Source organism: Ambystoma mexicanum, chromosome 1q, assembly GCF_040938575.1.
Source record: "Ambystoma mexicanum isolate Mex_15411 chromosome 1q, UKY_AmexF1_1, whole genome shotgun sequence".
Taxonomy (NCBI): Eukaryota; Metazoa; Chordata; class Amphibia; order Caudata; family Ambystomatidae; genus Ambystoma; species Ambystoma mexicanum.
In genome coordinates this window covers 1,481,518,889-1,481,542,967 of record NC_090922.1, presented here as the reverse complement: position 1 = coordinate 1,481,542,967, position 24,079 = coordinate 1,481,518,889, and the positions used below count along the sequence as shown (strand labels likewise).

The window sequence follows — 24,079 nt, the reverse complement described above, 5'->3', positions numbered from 1 at the left end:
GTACCCTTTCTGTATAGGCAAAGAGCAATGGTCCAGAGGGTTTCCCAGAGCAATGCCAGAGGTACAGATTCATTTAAAACATTCCAACCATCACCTCCCTTTGTGTTGGTCACCACAAGTGGGATGGGTATGCCCAGACGGACAGGATGGAAGCAGCGCCCCTCTAGTGGTATACAGCGTCTCCAGTTGCACATTGTGTGTGTACCCTCACAGCATGCATGCCTGGTGAAACCCATCCTCCGGGACAAGGAGAAGCACTGGTAATCGCCAAAGGTTGGTCGAGGAATCAGACATTTTTCGGGATTTCTGATTTATAATTATGTGTAAGAAATTTCAATCCCTTTTTGAAAATAGTTGTTTAATTATTATTTTGAAGTTATCCCTCCCTCCATATGTGCTGTGGGAAGGAAAAGCATTACACAATGGACTGACCAGTGCCTGCCTAACATTGCTTAGGTTGGCTTGATGCATGCCCCTTTTTGGTGTTTTTTGAAACTGGTGAAAAGAAATGCAGGAAGTCTAGTGATCACCTGTGCATGACAGTGCACTTATTGAGTACAATTATTCATAGGCGCTCTATAAGAGGTTCTGCATATCACGCTGTTCTGTTCAATCTTTGATGCCTGGTGCCTGAATTGGGTCCCTTATAGATGAAGCCAGAGTGGTTTTGGGGAGAAGCATGACCAGAAGACACTGCTGTTCACAGTAACCCAACTTTCGCATAGGCAAAGTCACTCTCCAGCAGTGATTTCTGCAGTAGGAGCCTTCTTACTCCCCTCTCTCCATTGATGGCTCTATGAACCAAACGCTTGAATGCATTGGCCTCTTCCACAGCCTACACAGCCAAACTTATGGTCTGGAACAGAACATTCCTTTCACCAATTAACTGCCTGTCTCTCGCTTGAGCTATCATTTGTAGTAAACTGGACTACTGCAATGCGCTGTTCACAGGCACCTCTGCTAAGAACCTATCCGTGCTACAACGTTTACAAAATAAAGCCTTAGGGGCAGCTTTGGGTCGAAAATACTCGGACCAAATCCCTGCCAAGAGACGCGATGCCCACTGGCTACCAATCGAAGTGCAGATTGAGTTCAGCACTGTAGCGATCACACACCGTTGTGTCCACAATGTGGCCCCCCCTCTAACCACAATCCCCGCATTTAAACTAAGACCTCAGGGCTTCATTCCTCTTCCAGCCTCGCTCTCCAAACTCCAAGATTTAAACGCAAACGAGCAGGTGGCTCCAGCTTTTGTGTCACAGCTCCTACCCTGTGGAACTCACTCCCCACCCACATCAAAAATCAACCCTCACACCCAGCCTTTAGAAAACTCCCGAAAACCTGGCTGTTTGATAAATATCACTCATCTGTACCTCTGATGTTATTTGTAACCTTTCCTTTACATTGCCTGTGCTTACATACCTATTATGTACAAGTGCTGTGATACCTCGGTTTGGGCGCTACACAAATATAATAAATAAATGGTCAGGTAAGGGATGAGGCCAATATGACCAAGACAAACGGCTTAGTTTGCAGGTAGGATCGGTTTTACACATAAGATGCCTGTTTTAAAGCGTTTTCGGATTGGATGACCAAGATCACGCCACAACAGTGACTCTTTGTATGTGATATGAAAACGTAACCCTTGCTTGGAATTGTCTGCTCTAAAGAATTCCGCCTTCTATTCCTTATGTTCTATTGCTTGTTCGCCTTCCTATCGCCTGCTCCCTTTCTTTCTGCCCTCTTCTTGACCCCCATCCCTTTTCACTCTTGGTGTCCTGAAGTGACCTTTTTGCCATGTACCACATTACCAAACTCTCAATAAAGACATGCCTTTAAAACTATGAGTTCTTGACCATCTGAATGGATGTATATTTGTTCTCTCTTTTCCAGGGTTCGAGGAGGGCCCACACGCCCACAATAAGTAAACATTTAGTGGATCCCCCGGATGCCCTGGGACCAGCACCATATGACCCCGCGTAAGTTTGTTGTACAGTTCAGAGGGAAGCGTGGTATGGGAACCGTGGTGGCAGGGAAGGGAGGAGCGGGAAATTAGTGCTCTTCTGGACTGTGAATAATAATAATAACACTATTGTTATAGACAGTTCATAGGTACTCACTGAGGAGCACTGTTGTGACGGAGGAGATAGGTTGACTGTCAGCGTGCTGATATATGAGAACTGCTGTGACGGAGGAGATGGGTAGACTATCAGGGAGGTGCTATATGAGAAGTGGTGTGACGGAGGAGATAAGTAGACTATCAGGGAGGTCGTATATGAGAACTGTTGTGACGGAGGAGATAGGTTGACTATCAAAGAAGTGGTATATGAGAACTATTATGATATGATATATGATATGATATATGATATGATATATATGATATGATATTTTATTTGTATCACTCTCGTACACAAGTGTTTCAGAGAACTGGTGTGGCGGAGGAGATAGGTTGACTATTGGGGAGGTGGTATATGAGAATTGGTGTGGCGGAGGAGATAGGTTGACTATCGGGGAGGTGGTATTTGAGAACTGCTGTGATGGAGGAGATGGGTTGACTATCGAGGAGGTGGTATATGAGAACTGCTGTGACGGAGGAGATAGGTTGACTATCAGGGAGGTGGTATATGAGAACTGTTGTGGCGGAGCAGATAGGTTCACTATCGGGGAGTGGTATATGAGAGCTGGTGTGGCGGAGCAGATAGGTTCACTATCGGGGAGTGGTATATGAGAGCTGGTGTGGCGGAGCAGATAGGTTGACTATCGAGGAGGTGGTATATGAGAACTGCTGTGACGGAGGAGATAGGTTGACTATCGAGGAGGTGGTATATGAGAACTGCTGTGACGGAGGAGATAGGTTGACTATCAGGGAGGTGGTATATGAGAACTGTTGTGGCGGAGCAGATAGGTTCACTATCGGGGAGTGGTATATGAGAGCTGGTGTGGCGGAGCAGATAGGTTCACTATTGGGGAGGTGGTATATGAGAATTGGTGTGGCGGAGGAGATAGGTTGACTATCGGGGAGGTGGTATATGAGAACTGTTGTGGCGGAGGAGATAGGTTGACTATCAGGGAGGTGGTACATGAGAACTGTTGTGACGGAGGAGATAGGTTGACTATCAGGGAGGTGGTATATGAGAACTGTTGTGGCGGAGGAGATAGGTTGACTATCAGGGAGGTGGTACATGAGAACTGTTGTGACGGAGGAGATAGGTTGAGTATCGGGGAGGTGGTATATTATAGCTGGTGTGGCGGAGCAGATAGGTTCACTATCGGGGAGTGGTATATGAGAGCTGGTGTGGCGGAGCAGATAGGTTCACTATCGGGGAGTGGTATATGAGAGCTGGTGTGGCGGAGCAGATAGGTTGACTATCGAGGAGGTGGTATATGAGAACTGCTGTGACGGAGGAGATAGGTTGACTATCGAGGAGGTGGTATATGAGAACTGCTGTGACAGAGGAGATAGGTTGACTATCAGGGAGGTGGTATATGAGAACTGTTGTGGCAGAGGAGATAGGTTGACTATCAGGGAGGTGGTACATGAGAACTGGTGTGGCGTAGCAGATAGGGTGACTATCGGGGAGTGGTATATGAGAGCTGGTGTGGCGGAGCAGATAGGTTGACTATCGGGGAGGTGGTATATGAGAACTGTTGTGACGGAGGAGGTAGGTTGACTATCGAGGAGGTGGTATATGAGAACTGGTGTGACGGAGGAGATGGGTAGACTATTAGGGAGGTGGTATATGAGAACTGCTGTGACGGAGGAGATGGGTAGACTATCAGGGGGGTGGTATATGAGAACTGCTGTGACGGAGGAGATGGGTAGACTATCAGGGAGGTGGTATATGAGAACTGTTGTGATGGAGGAGATGGGTAGACTATCAGGGAGGTGGTATATGAGAACTGTTGTGATGGAGGAGATAGGTTGACTATCAGGCAGGTGGTATATGAGAACTGATGTGGCGGAGGTGATAGGTTGACTATCAGGGAGGTGGTATATGAGAACTGCTGTGACGGAGGAGATAGGTTGACTATCAGGGAGGTGGTATATGAGAACTGATGTGGCGGAGGTGATAGGTTGACTATAAGGGAGGTGGTATATGAGAACTGCTGTGACGGAGGAGATAGGTTGACTATCAGGGAGGTGGTATATGAGAACTGCTGTGACGGAGGAGAAAGGTAGACTATCAGGGAGGTGGTATATGAGAAGTGTTGTGATGGAGGAGATGGGTAGACTATCATGGAGGTGGTATATGAGAACTGTTGTGATGGAGGAGATGGGTAGACTATTGGGGAGGTGGTATATGAGAGCTGGTGTGGCGGGGAAGATAGTTTGACCATCGGGGAGTGGTATATGAGAGCTGGTGTGGCGGAGCAGATAGGTTGACTATCGGAAGGTGATATATGAGAACTGCTGTGACGAGGAGATAGGTTGACTATGAGGGTGCTGGTATATGAGAACAGTTGTGATGGAGGAGATAGGTTGACTATCGAGGAGGTGGTATATGAGAACTGCTGTGACGGAGGAGATGGGTAGACTATCAGGGAGGTGGTATATGAGAAGTGGTGTGACGGAGGAGATGGGTAGACTACCAGGGAGGTGGTATATGAGAACTGTAGTGACGGAGGAGATGGGTAGACTATCAGGGAGGTGGTATATGAGAAGTGGTGTGATGGAGGAGATGGGTAGACTATCAGGGAGGTGGTATATGAGAAGTGGTGTGATGGAGCAGATAGGTTCACTATTGGGGAGGTGGTATATGAGAATTGGTGTGGCGGAGGAGATAGGTTGACTATCGGGGAGGTGGTATATGAGAACTGTTGTGGCGGAGGAGATAGGTTGACTATCAGGGAGGTGGTACATGAGAACTGTTGTGACGGAGGAGATAGGTTGACTATCAGGGAGGTGGTATATGAGAACTGTTGTGGCGGAGGAGATAGGTTGACTATCAGGGAGGTGGTACATGAGAACTGTTGTGACGGAGGAGATAGGTTGAGTATCGGGGAGGTGGTATATTATAGCTGGTGTGGCGGAGCAGATAGGTTCACTATCGGGGAGTGGTATATGAGAGCTGGTGTGGCGGAGCAGATAGGTTCACTATCGGGGAGTGGTATATGAGAGCTGGTGTGGCGGAGCAGATAGGTTGACTATCGAGGAGGTGGTATATGAGAACTGCTGTGACGGAGGAGATAGGTTGACTATCGAGGAGGTGGTATATGAGAACTGCTGTGACAGAGGAGATAGGTTGACTATCAGGGAGGTGGTATATGAGAACTGTTGTGGCAGAGGAGATAGGTTGACTATCAGGGAGGTGGTACATGAGAACTGGTGTGGCGTAGCAGATAGGGTGACTATCGGGGAGTGGTATATGAGAGCTGGTGTGGCGGAGCAGATAGGTTGACTATCGGGGAGGTGGTATATGAGAACTGTTGTGACGGAGGAGGTAGGTTGACTATCGAGGAGGTGGTATATGAGAACTGGTGTGACGGAGGAGATGGGTAGACTATTAGGGAGGTGGTATATGAGAACTGCTGTGACGGAGGAGATGGGTAGACTATCAGGGGGGTGGTATACGAGAACTGCTGTGACGGAGGAGATGGGTAGACTATCAGGGAGGTGGTATATGAGAACTGTTGTGATGGAGGAGATGGGTAGACTATCAGGGAGGTGGTATATGAGAACTGTTGTGATGGAGGAGATAGGTTGACTATCAGGCAGGTGGTATATGAGAACTGATGTGGCGGAGGTGATAGGTTGACTATCAGGGAGGTGGTATATGAGAACTGCTGTGACGGAGGAGATAGGTTGACTATCAGGGAGGTGGTATATGAGAACTGATGTGGCGGAGGTGATAGGTTGACTATAAGGGAGGTGGTATATGAGAACTGCTGTGACGGAGGAGATAGGTTGACTATCAGGGAGGTGGTATATGAGAACTGCTGTGACGGAGGAGAAAGGTAGACTATCAGGGAGGTGGTATATGAGAAGTGTTGTGATGGAGGAGATGGGTAGACTATCATGGAGGTGGTATATGAGAACTGTTGTGATGGAGGAGATGGGTAGACTATTGGGGAGGTGGTATATGAGAGCTGGTGTGGCGGGGAAGATAGTTTGACCATCGGGGAGTGGTATATGAGAGCTGGTGTGGCGGAGCAGATAGGTTGACTATCGGAAGGTGATATATGAGAACTGCTGTGACGAGGAGATAGGTTGACTATGAGGGTGCTGGTATATGAGAACAGTTGTGATGGAGGAGATAGGTTGACTATCGAGGAGGTGGTATATGAGAACTGCTGTGACGGAGGAGATGGGTAGACTATCAGGGAGGTGGTATATGAGAAGTGGTGTGACGGAGGAGATGGGTAGACTACCAGGGAGGTGGTATATGAGAACTGTAGTGACGGAGGAGATGGGTAGACTATCAGGGAGGTGGTATATGAGAAGTGGTGTGATGGAGGAGATGGGTAGACTATCAGGGAGGTGGTATATGAGAAGTGGTGTGATGGAGGAGATGGGTAGACTATCAGGGAGGTGGTATATGAAAAGTGGTGTGACGGAGGAGATGGGTAGACTACCAGGGAGGTGGTATATGAGAACTGTTGTGATGGAGGAGATGGGTAGACTATCAGGGAGGTGGTATATGAGAACTGTTGTGATGGAGGAGATGGGTAGACTATCAGGGAGGTGGTATATGAGAACTGCTGTGATGGAGGAGATGGGTAGACTATCAGGGAGGTGGTATATGAGAACTGCTGTGACGGAGGAGATAGGTAGACTATCAGGGAGGTGGTATATGAGAAGTGGTGTGATGGAGGAGATGGGTAGACTATCAGAGAGGTGGTATATGAGAAGTGGTGTGATGGAGGAGATGGGTAGACTATCAGGGAGGTGGTATATGAGAAGTGGTGTGATGGAGGAGATGGGTAGACTACCAGGGAGGTGGTATATGAGAACTGTTGTGATGGAGGAGATGGGTAGACTATCAGGGAGGTGGTATATGAGAACTGTTGTGATGGAGGAGATGGGTAGACTATCAGGGAGGTGGTATATGAGAAGTGGTGTGATGAGGAGATGGGTAGACTATCAGGGAGGTGGTATATGAGAAGTGGTGTGATGGAGGAGATGGGTAGACTATCAGGGAGGTGGTATATGAGAAGTGGTGTGATGGAGGAGATGGGTAGACTATCAGGGCGGGGGTATATGAGAAGTGGTGTGATGGAGGAGATGGGTAGACTATCAGGGAGGTGGTATATGAGAACTGTTGTGACGGAGGAGATGGGTAGACTACCAGGGAGGTGGTATATGAGAACTGTTGTGATGGAGGAGATGGGTAGACTATCAGGGCGGAGGAGATAGGTAGACTATCAGGGAGGTGGTATATGAGAAGTGGTGTGATGGAGGAGATGGGTAGACTATCAGGGAGGTGGTATATGAGAAGTGGTGTGATGGAGGAGATGGGTAGACTATCAGGGAGGTGGTATTTGAGAAGTGGTGTGACGGAGGAGATGGGTAGACTACCAGGGAGGTGGTATATGAGAACTGTTGTGATGGAGGAGATGGGTAGACTATCAGGGAGGTGGTATATGAGAACTGTTGTGATGGAGGAAATGGGTAAACTATCAGGGAGGTGGTATATGAGAAGTGGTGTGACGGAGGAGATGGGTAGACTATCAGGGAGGTGGTATATGAGAAGTGGTGTGATGGAGGAGATGGGTAGACTATCAGGGAGGTGGTATATGAGAAGTGGTGTGACGGAGGAGATGGGTAGACTACCAGGGAGGTGGTATATGAGAAGTGGTGTGACGGAGGAGATGGGTAGACTACCAGGGAGGTGGTATATGAGAACTGTTGTGATGGAGGAGATGGGTAGACTATCAGGGAGGTGGTATATGAGAAGTGGTGTGATGGAGGAGATGGGTAGACTACCAGGGAGGTGGTATATGAGAAGTGGTGTGATGGAGGAGATGGGTAGACTATCAGGGAGGTGTTATATGAGAAGTGGTGTGATGGAGGAGATGGGTAGACTATCAGGGAGGTGGTATATGAGAACTGTTGTGATGGAGGAGATGGGTAGACTATCAGGGAGGTGGTATATGAGAAGTGGTGTGATGGAGGAGATGGGTAGACTACCAGGGAGGTGGTATATGAGAAGTGGTGTGACGGAGGAGATGGGTAGACTACCAGGGAGGTGGTATATGAGAACTGTTGTGACGGGGGAGATGGGTAGACTATCAGGGAGGTGGTATATGAGAAGTGGTGTGATGGAGGAGATGGGTAGACTACCAGGGAGGTGGTATATGAGAAGTGGTGTGACGGAGGGGATGGGTAGACTACCAGGGAGGTGGTATATGAGAACTGTTGTGATGGAGGAGATGGGTAGACTATCAGGGAGGTGGTATATGAGAACTGCTGTGATGGAGGAGATGGGTAGACTATCAGGGAGGTGGTATATGAGAACTGCTGTGACGGAGGAGATGGGTAGACTATCAGGGAGGTGGTATATGAGAAGTGGTGTGACGGAGGAGATGGGTAGACTATCAGGGAGGTGGTATATGAGAAGTGGTGTGATGGAGGAGATGGGTAGACTATCAGGGAGGTGGTATATGAGAAGTGGTGTGACGGAGGAGATGGGTAGACTATCAGGGAGGTGGTATATGAGAACTGTTGTGATGGAGGAGATGGGTAGACTATCAGGGAGGTGGTATATGAGAAGTGGTGTGATGAGGAGATGGGTAGACTATCAGGGAGGTGGTATATGAGAAGTGGTGTGATGGAGGAGATGGGTAGACTATCAGGGAGGTGGTATATGAGAACTGTTGTGATGGAGGAGATGGGTAGACTATCAGGGAGGTGGTATATGAGAAGTGGTGTGATGGAGGAGATGGGTAGACTACCAGGGAGGTGGTATATGAGAAGTGGTGTGACGGAGGAGATGGGTAGACTACCAGGGAGGTGGTATATGAGAACTGTTGTGACGGAGGAGATGGGTAGACTATCAGGGAGGTGGTATATGAGAAGTGGTGTGACGGGGGAGATGGGTAGACTACCAGGGAGGTGGTATATGAGAAGTGGTGTGACGGAGGGGATGGGTAGACTACCAGGGAGGTGGTATATGAGAACTGTTGTGACGGAGGAGATGGGTAGACTATCAGGGAGGTGGTATATGAGAACTGCTGTGATGGAGGAGATGGGTAGACTATCAGGGAGGTGGTATATGAGAACTGCTGTGACGGAGGAGATAGGTAGACTATCAGGGAGGTGGTATATGAGAAGTGGTGTGACGGAGGAGATGGGTAGACTATCAGGGAGGTGGTATATGAGAAGTGGTGTGATGGAGGAGATGGGTAGACTATCAGGGAGGTGGTATATGAGAAGTGGTGTGATGGAGGAGATGGGTAGACTATCAGGGAGGTGGTATATGAGAAGTGGTGTGATGGAGGAGATGGGTAGACTATCAGGGAGGTTGTATATGAGAACTGTTGTGACGGAGGAGATGGGTAGACTACCAGGGAGGTGGTATATGAGAACTGTTGTGATGGAGGAGATGGGTAGACTATCAGAGCGGAGGAGATAGGTAGACTATCAGGGAGGTGGTATCTGAGAAGTGGTGTGATGGAGGAGGTGGGTAGACTATCAGGGAGGTGGTATATGAGAAGTGGTGTGATGGAGGAGATGGGTAGACTATCAGGGAGGTGGTATTTGAGAAGTGGTGTGACGGAGGAGATGGGTAGACTACCAGGGAGGTGGTATATGAGAACTGTTGTGACGGAGGAGATGGGTAGACTACCAGGGAGGTGGTATATGAGAACTGTTGTGATGGAGGAGATGGGTAGACTATCACGGAGGTGGTATATGAGAACTGCTGTGATGGAGGAGATGGGTAGACTATCAGGGAGGTGGTATATGAGAACTGCTGTGACGGAGGAGATAGGTAGACTATCAGGGAGGTGGTATATGAGAAGTGGTGTGACGGAGGAGATGGGTAGACTATCAGGGAGGTGGTATATGAGAAGTGGTGTGACGGAGGAGATGGGCAGACTATCAGGGAGGTGGTATATGAGAAGTGGAACTGTTGTGACGGAGGAGATGGGTAGACTATCAGGGAGGTGGTATATGAGAAGTGGTGTGATGGGGGAGATGGGTAGACTACCAGGGAGGTGGTATATGAGAAGTGGTGTGACGGAGGAGATGGGTAGACTACCAGGGAGGTGGTATATGAGAACTGTTATGATGGAGGAGATGGGTAGACTATCAGGGAGGTGGTATATGAGAACTGTTGTGATGGAGGAGATGGGTAGACTATCAGGGAGGTGGTATATGAGAAGTGGTGTGACGGAGGAGATGGGTAGACTATCAGGGAGGTGGTATATGAGAAGTGGTGTGACGGAGGAGATGGGTAGACTACCAGGGAGGTGGTATATGAGAACTGCTGTGACGGAGGAGATAGGTAGACTATCAGGGAGGTGGTATATGAGAAGTGGTGTGACGGAGGAGATGGGTAGACTATCAGGGAGGTGGTATATGAGAAGTGGTGTGATGGAGGAGATGGGTAGACTATCAGGGAGGTGGTATATGAGAAGTGGTGTGACGGAGGAGATGGGTAGACTACCAGGGAGGTGGTATATGAGAAGTGGTGTGATGGAGGAGATGGGTAGACTATCAGGGAGGTGGTATATGAGAACTGTTGTGACGGAGGAGATGGGTAGACTACCAGGGAGGTGGTATATGAGAACTGTTGTGATGGAGGAGATGGGTAGACTACCAGGGAGGTGGTATATGAGAACTGTTGTGATGGAGGAGATGGGTAGACTATCAGGGAGGTGGTATATGAGAACTGTTGTGATGGAGGAGATGGGTAGACTTTCAGGGAGGTGGTATATGAGAAGTGGTGTGACGGAGGAGATGGGTAGACTACCAGGGAGGTGGTATATGAGAACTGTTGTGATGGAGGAGATGGGTAGACTATCAGGGAGGTGGTATATGAGAACTGTTGTGATGGAGGAGATGGGTAGACTATCAGGGAGGTGGTATATGAGAAGTGGTGTGACGGAGGAGATGGGTCTATCAGGGAGGTGGTATATGAGAAGTGGTGTGACGGAGGAGATGGGTAGACTACCAGGGAGGTGGTATATGAGAACTGTTGTGATGGAGGAGATGGGTAGACTATCAGGGAGGTGGTATATGAGAACTGTTGTGACGGAGGAGATGGCTAGACTATCAGAGCGGAGGAGATAGGTAGACTATCAGGGAGGTGGTATCTGAGAAGTGGTGTGATGGAGGAGATGGGTAGACTATCAGGGAGGTGGTATATGAGAAGTGGTGTGAAGGAGGAGATGGGTAGACTATCAGGGAGGTGGTATTTGAGAAGTGGTGTGACGGAGGAGATGGGTAGACTACCAGGGATGTGGTATATGAGAACTGTTGTGACGGAGGAGATGGGTAGACTACCAGGGAGGTGGTATATGAGAACTGTTGTGATGGAGGAGATGGGTAGACTATCAGGGAGGTGGTATATGAGAACTGTTGTGATGGAGGAGATGGGTAGACTATCAGGGAGGTGGTATATGAGAAGTGGTGTGACGGAGGAGATAGGTGAACTCTGAAGAAGGAGGTAGTAGCCAGACAGTGTATATGTACTTATTAAGGAGGTGGGATGTGAAAACCCTTGAGGAAGGAGATGTGCATGGGTTGAAGTTTAATCTACAATGTTAGGTTACCATGCCATTGCTTCCCATGGTTTGCAAAAAGTGTACCACTTCTGTCCTGGACGCCTCTCCCTGTTAGTAGTGCCTGCAGTGCAGGCTGTTCAGGTCCTGCTTATTTGGGGACACTTGTTTATTGTCCTTTACAATGCTGCCCACCCTCCTTTTGTTTCCCAAGCTTTTAATCATGTGGTCATAAATGTTATTTTAGCTGCTGGCTGAGGAGACGCTCGGGGGTTATTCTTTGAAATGTGCGGTTGCCTTTCATTGGTCTAAATGAATTGTAATTACAGGTTGGATTTAGCAATGTGTGCAGTGAGTTGATTTGCCAGTGTGTGCCACTGTGCTCTGTACCTGGAAGCACAGTGTAGATTTGGACATTCATGATCTAAAATCATGGCAGGCACTAACTCAAATTAGAAATGCCCATGAAATGTAATCTGTGTGGATGTGTGGTGAGGCGTGCAAATATATTCTTTAACATTGTAAAGTAAGAAAGCACGACCCCTTTAACCAGCGATAAACTATAGTATTCACTTGCTCATTGTATATAGTCGTATCCAAGTACAATACCTATGTCCTTTGTCTCTCACTGAGATCCCTCATCCAGGGCAAATCCTTGTGATAGTTGATCACATGTATGATTCCGCATTTGTGTTATGTTATGTTATTTGTCTTTTATACTGCGCACACTACCATCGTCGTGGTCTTAAGGTGCTGAAATGTGTCAGCGTAGAGACGAATTGTGACCCTGCTCAGTGTGGCTACCAGACAGTGGTCTGTGGGGTATGACAAAGTCAAGGTGCCAACCTTATTTCTTGCCCACTGTCTGCCTGAGAGTAGAACTGACGGAACCCTGACACCCTCCAATCCAATCAGTTAAGCATACTAAGTGTTATCCGGAGCAAGGAGGAGAATTGATGCACACGAATGGCTCACCCTTTCAGAGTAACCTCACCCGATTCTCCCCCAAAGACCCTATCAGAGAGTTTCTAAATCATACATTGGCTATTAGGTGGAATTTCCTTGAACTATTCCTGAACCCCCATGAGAGAACAGCTAGTTCGTAGGTACCATGGCCCAAAGAAACAGGATATTCAGGACTGCATCTCCCAGGATGCATCATGTTTATGACTCCAAAACCCGGAAAGATACCAGAATGTTTACAGGGATTCAGAGAAAGATAAGCTTTAGGGAGCCACTTGCACATTCAGAGAGACCCCTTGGACAACAGTTGTGGATCCTTGAAGGGGAAAGCCCAACTCATTGCAATCTCTTCCTTTCCCGGCAGTCATGCTTGCAAATGGAAAAACGATTTTTCACAGGGAGGACCTTTTCCAGAGCATTACCTTATGGTGGCCTTTTAAACACCAGAAAGCCACAACACGAGCTTCTCTGCAGGGGGGCAGCCAGGAGGCAAGGGAGGAGCTGAGCAGCAGGCAAACACCAGCTCCTGTGCTGGAAACAAACCGAAATGTCACAACAAAATGTCAGCAAGCCTTTTAAAAAATGTCAGCAAGCCTTTTAAAAAATTCCTTCCCCTGGCCTTGACTAGGTGACCAGTTATCCAGCCAATATGAAGGTGTGCCTCAATGGGAGGATGGTGAAGACTTTAAAACCGAGGTTAAGAATAACAATCATTATCTTGGAGATGGGCGCTGAGAAGAGGAGTTTGCTGGGCAAGCTGGGGAGCCCCAGAGAAGGGGAGCCCAGAAGAGGAAAGTCCTACAGTCCGGAGGATGGAGAGCACCAGAAAAAGGGTTTGCTACAGTGAGGATGAAAGAGCACCTTGAGCCCATAAGAGGACTGTGTTCCTGTGAGGGTGAGAAGCGTCCCTTGCGCATATCAGATGGGATCACCAGGGGGGGAGAAGAGCCCCTTGAGCACAGTGAAGGTGTGTGCTCCAGTGAGGAAGAGGAGAGCCTCTGCAACCCCAAAAGAGGGGAGTGCACCAGTGAGGGAAAAGAACCCATGAGCCCTGAAGAGGGGTGGGCTGCAGACCTTTCATGGCGGCCATTACAAGTGGTGTGGTAGTATTACGTTAAGTCATGTTGTGGATGTCTGATGGCTTTGAGGGTCCCTGGGAGTTATGGGGGCTACTAGCCAGATAATCATGTTGGTTTCCATCCTGCTGATGGATGGCCTGGAGGGGATTCTGGTAAAGCCAATGCCACTGACCAAGGTGTCAGTGCCAGGAACTGGCTGTGTGCAGAATGAGTGCTGGTGGGCACAAAAAAGTGTTCAACAAAAAAGATATCCGCCAACATTGCCATACCAGATTGGCTTTGGGTGGGGAAGAGAGAATATATGTCTCCCTTGCTTGTAGTAAATTGGCACCATTGAAATCAGATGAGAAAATTCAATTAGAGGTAAGGTTGTAAAACATGCAAGGCAGGCTAGCTAGAAGTCCAAGGAGACATTCACATTGAGGACACCACCTTCTGAGGGCAACTGTCCATTATAAAGACCTATATTCAGAGGCTGTCTGACAGCTCAAGCAAAGGCTTTCAGGCATTCCTACAAAGGGGCAGGAGAGCCTACGCTCTTCCACCTGCTCATAGACCTTCTGACCACCCACGTGCAGTCAAGGTACATAGACAGCTAATCTGGGAAGGGCCATGGGCACTCTTAGCAGAGGGTGGCTTTTAGTCTGGTACTCCACTGGGATCAAAGCCCTGGACTGGGTTGCTGGAAGCTTTTGAGGCCTTTTAGGGGCGCTTTATGGGAACTGTAATGATAGTGTGGGGGTTGGAGTCCTCTTAGCTTGAGGCTGGCCTCTTCTGAACGTTTGTCTACATAATCCATCCTATACTCTGCTTTTCCACCTGGGCTGCAATTACATTTTTTTACTAGTAGAGGGCAGGAGCGGAGTCTTAGGTTCAAAAGGATTATATAGTTTGCTGAAGCCCTGAGGTGGAAAGGGCTGTGGAAGCAAAGCTGTTTGCTGTTTGGCGAGCGGCGAGTAATGGCGTCTACTCAGTCCCCTGTGCTAAGGACCCGGGCACAGAGGCGGCGTGATGGCGCTGCGGCTCCTGATGAGACAAAGGCTACTTGCCGACCTTCACGTTCACAGAAAGTAAGCTGCTACCATTCATGCACTTCTGAACCTGAGTCTGTTGAGTATAATGAAGGTCTCATTCAAGCACACGAGGCTCAGGATTGTGAAAACGCTACGAGGAACATTGCTAACCAACCCCCTCTCTGTGACAACGTGTTTGTCAATATAAGTAGCATGTATGATGCTAGCGCTGATGCTTTCACAGGTTGCGCCATTACTCACGGACGGCGTGGGGGGGACGACGATTGCCGTGCGCTGGACGACGGCGAGCCCCTGCAGGCGCTTGAGGGATCGGGATGTTGTGGGGTTCTTGAGGCCCCGCTGAAGCCCCTCGACAGCGACAGCAATGTACCGACTGGTCTTTGCCGTGGCGGAGCTCTCACCCCGGCTCTCAATGTAGGGCGTGTCTGTTTGGACGCCGCTCCCGCGAGCGATGTCGCCGTGAGGCAGGGTTTCGGAGCGTGTGTGTTTTCGAGCTCGTGCGGCAGAGTTATTTCAGACTCAATCACAGCTCGAGTCCTCAGCGACGATGGAGCAGCGCCCTCTAGCAGCGAATTCACGGCAGTCCAGGAACTCGACCAAGAGAAGGAGCTGATTACTGTCGTAAATCAGTCCGCTGGGCCTCGGCCGTCCACCCATTCTTTTTCTAGCTTACCTTGCGATGACGTGGGACCCACTCCAAATGACTCTTGCACAAGGATTACTGCGAGTTCTCCAGTAAGCGTAACCACGAATCTGACCACAGTGGGTTCGCACGATGAATTCGCATACACGAACGCGACCAACTTTAGCAAGCAACTTAACATTTTTAACACAAGTCTGCACGGCTGCGACCAAAACCGCGTACTTAATCTGGTGAGCGGCATAACGGATGAGCCAGAAGCACGCAATCCAATGCTCGCAAGAAGAGATTCCCTTGGGGTTGTGAACAACGTCCTTCAGAACTTAACGCGCTTGAACAAAATGTGCGCCAGTAAGACACCCAAAGAGCCGAACCTTTCAGCCGAATCGAAAGTAAAATCTGCAGCAAAACGCAATAACAGCCAACTGGCGGGAGCAACTTCTGACATATGGCCTGACTCGTGTTACAAACGGTTAAAATCAACTGATCAGTCCTTAAATGCCGATTTGAGGCATGAGTCTTCTGAATTACATTTGACTTCCCAAAAAAGACTTGCCACCTCTAAATGGAAGTCCCATGGAGCCAATGATGAATCCGATGGCAATCACCACTCCTCACATAACGACTCTATGGATTCTTCACTAATGGAACGCCCATTTCCGAAAATTCGTCGTGAGAAGGAGCTTCATGTGGCCAGACCTTCTGAGCCACAACCTAATTCATCTGGTATAACTCTGCCGACGATGCCTTCAACAACGGATTTACAAGCTCTTTTTATGGCCTCTTCGTCGATTTCATTGGCCCCGTTCATGAAATTGTACGAAAACATACATGAAGCCACTAAGGACTTAACTACGGTGGTCGCAATGATGAGCTCAAAACTAACTCAGATAGAAAAAACTTGCGACCGATCGTATGTCGAGCAACACGAGTGCCTTAAAAGACTGGAAGGAGCGTTTGTCTTGTTAAATGAGAGCAAGAAAACCGACTCTTCTGACAAAAGACTGTTCGCCGAAGTGGCTCGAGAGACCCTTGCCCTATTTAAACACGACACTAAAATTGTAGGGAGGCGGTTGTCTGAAGAGTGCCTATGTAGCAAGTTCTCTAGCACGAAAGTTAAACCTCAGGCTGAACAAGCCCTTACTGAAGCATCAAAACAACAGCACTCCCTATTGGACGCTGTCTCTAACCAAGATCCTCTTTGCCCTCAGTTGTCACAAGCAACGCATAATACCCTAGCGGAAGTGGATCCTGTTTCGATCCCTGTAAAGGCCTTTGCAGTCCCTGATGACTCAGGGCTCCCGACTGTTTTATCTACCTCAACCACTGGTTCTTGCTCAGTGACAAGTTTGCCTGTACCAAACAGTGTCAATTTGTCCTTTAACACAGTATTTGAGCAGTTTAGAGGCGCTGCCAATAAGGCCTCTGTTGACCCTCAAACGGCCTCTCCTTCGGGTATTGGTACTATAACTGAAACAACTGCTGAAACTGCGAGTATCTCCGCAAATGAAGGTTTACCTAAGGTTTTTTCCATTTTTACACGATCCTCCAATGCCACAAGGAATTTGGCGACTTCGCCTTTAAAACCAAACCACGCTGTAACCAGCAAGAAACCGAAGAACCAAAAGACAAAGAAAATCGTCTCAAACGGATCGCAGAAATTTTTACGAAACATAAAAATGGTACAGGCTCTTTCTAGTGACTCGGTTAAAACTTCAACGGCTCAAGCCCCTGAATCGAGTAACGCCCTAATATCACAAAAAAGTGCCCACTTGATTTCAGCTAAACAATCTCAAATAAAGAATATCACGCCGTCTGAGGATGGCTTGACTGAAATCCTGGACTTCTCAACCTATGACGATCCAGAACTTGTAGAGCTAGATTCTGTCTCATCTACAAGCTTTGATGTGCCCCAAATCACCGTGCCATTATCTAAAGTTGTTTCGTCTCAAGGCTTGGAGATGCCTGCATCATCATTGGATAAAGTTGTCTCAAATCCAGTAATAACGAATCAGCCGTGCCCCAAGGAGGTTATTGGTAAAAATTCTACACTTAAACACAAGTCTTACGAAAGACATTGTGAATTGATTGAAGCTTGTGATAATTCAATCACCATGTGTCCACCAGTAGTTAGTCCTGTGTTTATGACCATGGCCGATAAACGGAATTTTTGCATAGCTCAGGCGCAAATCAGCAGACCAGGGGGATCCTTGACATCGTCATGCCCCTTGATCAAAATAGACAAAAATAAGGAGCCCGAAAAATTTCAACTGGAATGTGTTGAGAATGATCTCATAGAAAGCAAGCGAAGGAGATTAAAAGAATTGGTGGTTGAGAGACGTCCTCAAATTTCACACGATAAGGGCCGAAATTCAGCACCGAATAAAGTCCGTATTTACAAACTGGCAATTGAGAGCTTGGAACCAATTGCGAACCTGATCTTGAATCGAAGAACGGTCCTTCAATTATTTCACCTTGTACCAAGCCTACGTGCAATTTCCTCGAATGACATAAAAGTCATGGAGTTCCCAGCTGAGGGCACGAATGACAAGGTGTTGCTTCACTTTACATCGAACCTTTTGATTACGTCAATTTTAGAAGAAAATGTGGCATTGTTTTCATTAGGTTTTGACGTTTATAATCTGAACGACTCTGATGAACCACGACAAAACTCTAGTGGAATTTCCAACAATGGAAAGGACGTTCCTTCGTCTGCCGCCGCAGCACCAATACCGTCGAAAGAAGTGCCCACAAGGACTCTGGAAGGGTCGTTTCACTCGACAAATACCGGCACCCAAAGTCTCAAGCAAGCACCATGCCGGCTAAGGACCCCTCTTTTGCCAGCTAGCGAGGTTACCTCTAAAAGGGACGGCTCCGATGCTCAGATAAGAATAACAATCAAAAGAAAGGATTCTCTCAATGGAACTTCTAATGAGCGTCTGCACTCGATAACACCTGCAGCTGAAAACCTAGAATGGAATTGGCTTGCTGGGGCTCTAAATGTGAAGAAGAGCCAATAATGCCAGGACTCTAAAGCCCCTACCATCTGCTCTGTTGCCTCCTGGAATACTCGAGGGTTCTTGCACCTGTTTAACACACCTTGGTTAGAAAACCTCCAACTTGTGTGTCTACAGGAAACTTGGCTAAGCGAGCTCCCACTCATAGCGGACTTTGAGTCGGTATTAAATCCGGCCATAAAAGCTAGGTTGGGCCGCCCTATGTCAGGGCTCCTAACGATGGTCAGAAGAACTTCTGGCTGGAGTGTCACAAAGTCCGTTAATCATTCTCCATATATTCAGGAAACCATCATTGAGAAGTCAGGGAGATGGAACTTGCAGAAGGACATGATTATAATCCTGAACGTATATTGGAACCACCTACGCGCCGGTAAAATGGAGTTCATCGACCAGATAACCGGTGTAATTGATCATCTGATGGAACACCTTGTCTCTCCAAAGATTCTTGTGTGCGGTGATCTAAACATCGATCTATGTAAGGATCCACAGTTAGTTCATAACTCACTGGCACATGCTTGGGCATCTGAAATGAAGTTACGTAACTTTCAGATGCTGAATGGCAACACGCGCGGCGACTTACCATCGAGGCAAACATGGCATAGCAAGGACTCATCCTCAACAATCGATTATATGTTCGCATCCGAAGCCTTGCATCCGAGGATCCAATCATTGAGGATTTGTGAAAAAGACCAGAGCGACCACAACATGTTGCTCATGGAATTTGTTTCATCCAGCACCATTCAAAGGCCAAAATGGACTCACAACCTCGTGGTCGAATCTAATAGGGTTCGCCTAAGACTAGAGGAGAGCGAAGTTAAGGGGGTGATGCTCCAGTATTGTCATCTGAGCGCAGATCTGGAATATGAACATCTCCTGTCACAATTTAAAACGGTAAAAGTGGGTTCCAAAAACCCCAACATGGTCCATGTCCACCGCTTTGATTTCGAGATATTGACGCAAAAACGAATGATGCGCACTACCATAAGGAGAGCTAAGGCTCTTGACAGGCCTACTTGTAAACAAGAAACAGATGCGGCAAAGCAAAAATACAAAAACTGGCTGAAATCGCACAAATATATACAAGCGCAAAATGATGCAGAACAGATGTTAAACACCCTGAAAAATAAAAACACGAGCGACTTTTGGAGAATCATTAACAACTTTCAGGCTCCTCAACTGGCTCTACAGTCCAGCATGGTTTCCGAAGAAACCTGGATTAATCATTTCGAAGCCTTATATAAAGCTAAAATCCCTGAGACTACCACTTTGGGTCCGACCGTGACACCATGGAATCTGACATTTCCAAGAGAAGAGATTGTGTCTATCATTAATAAAGCAAAAAAATCAAGAGCTCCTGGACCAGACGGGCTTTCCAATTACACGATCAAACAACAGCCTGAGCTATGGGCATCCATATGCGTATCCTTATTTGATAGGATTTGCAAATCTCAAAAAACTCCGAAATCCTGGAAATCTGCTGTGATTGTCCCAATATTCAAGAAAGGAGACAGAACTTGCCCAAAGAACTATCGTCCTGTGGCTTTACTCGATAGCTTGGGGAAAATCTATGCCACAATGTTACAACACAAACTGGTGAAATGGGCAATCGAGTCTAACCACATAGACAAAAGGCAATCAGGCTTCGTAAAGCAAGTGGGCTGTTCTCTAAACTTGTTAGCTCTAAATCTGTTGAAAATGGAAGCATTAAAATCTAAATCTAAGATCTACTTGGCCTTTATCGACTTCTCTTGCGCCTTCGACACCATCGACAGAGCCGGCTTGTGGGCAAAACTGCAAAGTTGGGGATGTCCAGTCGACTTAATGGCAGCAATACGCGAATTGCACTCTGAAACCTCCATAAAAATCCGGCTGGATCAATCTGGAAACGTAACAACACCTATCAAGACCTATAAAGGGGTGAAGCAAGGTTGTCCCTTAGCAGCTGCACTATTCAGTTTATTTATATCCGATATTGGACTGGCATTCGACGAAGTAAGATCCTTTCCGCCGAAGATTGGAAAGACCTGCGTAAGCTGGCTGCTATATGCTGACGATCTTGTTATTATGGATCAAACTCCCATAGGTCTACAGAGGAAACTGAATGCAGTAGCACAATATGTTGCATCAAACCACTTGGTAATAAATACAAGGAAATGCGAAATCATGGTGTTAAAAAATCTTAACAGTGGAAGACAAAACATGAAAAGCCATCCAAGATGGTACTTGGGTAGGGAGGCTATTCAGACAACCCTGAACGTAAAATACCTTGGAATGTTACTAAATTCATCAGTCAACGACGGTCCATGGTTGTCTGAAAATAAACGTAAATGCAAACAATTGGCCAGTCAAGCCGTCATCATACGGAACAAATATGGGAAATTTTCACTAAAACCGGTTCTGGCCTTTTATCACCAGAAGGTAATCCCAGTATTATTATATGGCGCAGAAAACGCCTTGGGCTGTAGTTCTGACACATGGTCTTCGCTGGAGCACTGTTTTTGGTCGAAGGTACTGGCGTTGCCTAGGGGGATTGCAACAGCTTGTGTACGAACTTTCACTTATCTCGTTACACGCAAGGGTTTGCTGGGCCCTAATAAGCTTATTTCGGAAATCACGCCAGCGTGAACACATTCCACAATTTGATATCTTTCACGACCCATCTCCGGCAAACAACAGCATGTTATCACTATGGTCGAAAAGATGTGAAGATATCTTAAGAAATCATGGGATTAGTATGGACCAGCTGCATAAAGACCCGAACGCTGCCAAATTAAAAATCTGGCGTGCAGACTGGGAACAAACTTGTACGCAACGCAGCACAGCCTCCATGATGAAGGACATCCCGCTCGAGACAAGGCCTTTTAACGTCTTACAACGTTACATTGAATTATTTCCAGGCCCACAGGCTCGAAGAGTGTTCATGCTGATGCGGCTGAATGCATTTAAAACCAGTGAACGGCTGGTGTCTTGGCGTTCAAATAAAGTTGAATCCTTGATGTGTAGATTATGTACCAAAGACAAGGAAACCCTAAAGCATTTGGTCCTATTTTGCACTAATTTCCGCTCTGAAAGGACAATCCATCTGGGCCCTTGGGGAGCAAACTACCCCTCCCGTTGTGCAGACGATTGGTGGGCCCACATGTTTCAAGGATGCGACAGGAAGCTGATATTACCATTAACTCGACTTCTGATGGTAATTGAAAATCGACTGAACTCATTGTCAATTGAAGCGCAAGGAGGCCAATGTCTTGCATAGTTGGATGTGACCTTGGTAGGGGTATTGCTAAGTGATCCTAAGGGATGGCTAGGGGAGTGTTAATGGACAATTATTTTCTTGATGACGTGTTGTATTGTATGTTTGTTTGTAAAACATTCTCTTTTTCTTTTTTTAAAGGTTTGTAATAAACCGATAAAAATAAAAAAAATAAAAAAAAAAAAAAATAGTTTGCTTTTGCAGGTCTACATTGGTCGATGTGGCCATTTACCTAAACTAAGTGCCGCTAATGAGTATTGTTCTATTATTTGAAGGTTAATGGAGTGTTACATGTCAGTTTTCTGCTGCTTCTCAGTCCTTGTCTGCCTTCTTCAAAGAGACATGGCATTGCAAATGTGACATAGCGAAACATGATATAATATGGCATCACATAACATGATGTATCCTAACATGTTTGCAAACAAAAAATTGAAGAGGCGTGGGGGGTGGGAAAAGTAAATGTGTACATAGATAAAACAAACAATTAGCGAAACTCTTAAAAATGAAAAATGGCCCCAGTAACAAAAAACGTGATACCCAATATTCTGTTTTGTGGATTAAGGCGGATCTACATGAAAACATCGGAAAAAAATATTGAGTCCCACAATATCGATTTATTCTGGAATTTAACACATAACAATGACAATAAGTGTGGTTGGTCCCCCTGCAACCCTCCCACATCCGCTCACCTTAATTAATACCCAAACCAAACCTCCACCTATATTTTCGTTGTTTTAAAATGTGATGACCCCCCCCCCCCCATGCTATGGGATTCGCAGTGCTTGTCTTGGATGTTTTGTAGCAATAGCATGAGGACTACCAATAACGAGATGCTTAGATATTTTCCTGCCCCCTCTCTACCAATGCCAGACGTCCACTACTTATTTCTTTGCAATTCTGGGGCTGGGTACATGTTATCAGAGTGCATGTACTTGTCGGGAAAACAGACTCTCACTTCAATTGAGGTTGATGGTAAACAGAAGCGATGTATTCATTGGCTAACAATGAAGACAACAATCTTCCTCTATCCGAGACCCACCTAACTGACCTGCCCCTCCCTCCAGTCCTGTTCATTGTATAAATCGCTAGTCATCTTACCAAACAAAGTTCGGTACACTCTTAACTACGCTTTCTGGCATATTTACCCCACCTCCCGCCAAAGAATAACTCAATGTATTCAGAGTTCAAATCCATCTACCATGTCCGTTAACGTAGTGATGTACTTCCGCTCAAGCTTGACCCGAGGGGAGGTGGGGGCTGCTTTCCACAGGAGTGCTTCCGGTCTCACCTCCTAACAACACATGCTTACTTGGAACAGCTCATTGTTTAGTCCGGTGTGTGCCGGATTGTTCTGCTGGGCTCAGGCCGATGGCTTTGCTGCAGCCGGGCTGGGGTGAAGGAGCCTGCAAGCTGCACCTTCTGCACGTGCATCCTCCAGTAAGGGGCACAACAAGAATTGTCCTTTACTAAAATGTCAGCAAAGGGCATCCTAATAAATATTACATAGGACAAAAAACTCGGGCTGATACAATATCTTTGGGGCTGGCGGATGTTGCTGCAGTTCGTATGGCTATTAACTCGATATTAACTCGATCCCTCCTGCAAAGAAACCTCCTCCTTCATCATTTCTCCCGTACATCTGTTTATTTGCTAAAATCCATACTCCTGTGGGAGGTGGGAGAATGGAACTCATTGGAGAGATGTTATAGGTGAGACTTTAAGAGGTAGGTAGTGCATAATGATTCCCGTGTTTTTCTCGCTGTGGTGTTTTTCTCCGTGGCCGTTTATGCTGAGTTTAACAAAAAGGTAAATATAGGTGTTGTCTGTTCGGGGTACGGGATTGGGGTACACGATGACAACGGCTGCAGTGAAAACACCACAGCAACATAGCTCTCAACCATTTGTGTCGCAAAGGCGGGTGAAAACACCCGATTTTGTTTTTGGCGGGTGAGAGCCAATTGGAATTATTGGGCTGCAGGAGGCTTGGCAGGTGAGTCAGCTCTAAACAAGGCGGGTGACACCCGCCGAAAGTGTGTGAGTTGAGAGCTATGCAGCGAGAATGCCAACGTCTAAAATAGCCACAAGGAAAACACGGGAACCCATCCGTAGGAAGGACTCAACCCAGGAGGTGGAATATGGGAACTCTAGTGATTGAGGAGATCCTCAATGGAGCACAGATGGGATGGAATGAACTATGTTGGAGAAGTCCAATAAAGCATCTCTGAGGTGGGAGCCAGGATCCAAGAGCTCTGGAGATGGTGGAAGATGCACTGCCTCTGGTAAAGGCGGCAGGGTACGATGGTTCCAGTGAAGGACACAGGACCACCTGGAGGTACACCATCTCCTTGAGCTCTTTCAGGATCCAAGAGCTCTGGTGATGGTGGAAGATGCACTGCCTCTGGTAAAGGCGGCAGGGTACGATGGTTCCA

The 24,079-nt window shown here is 47.2% G+C and overlaps 1 protein-coding gene across 1 annotated transcript in view; it reads left to right on the top strand.

Annotated features, from left to right (window-relative positions):
- LOC138550118 (uncharacterized) overlaps nucleotides 1-24,079 on the top strand; it is a 494,885-nt gene that overhangs the window by 149,632 nt on the left and 321,174 nt on the right. The window contains exon 9 of the mRNA XM_069642386.1: nucleotides 1,894-1,979. Coding sequence (XP_069498487.1) covers nucleotides 1,894-1,979 — 86 coding nt within the window. The remainder of the gene's footprint in view (nucleotides 1-1,893; nucleotides 1,980-24,079) is intronic.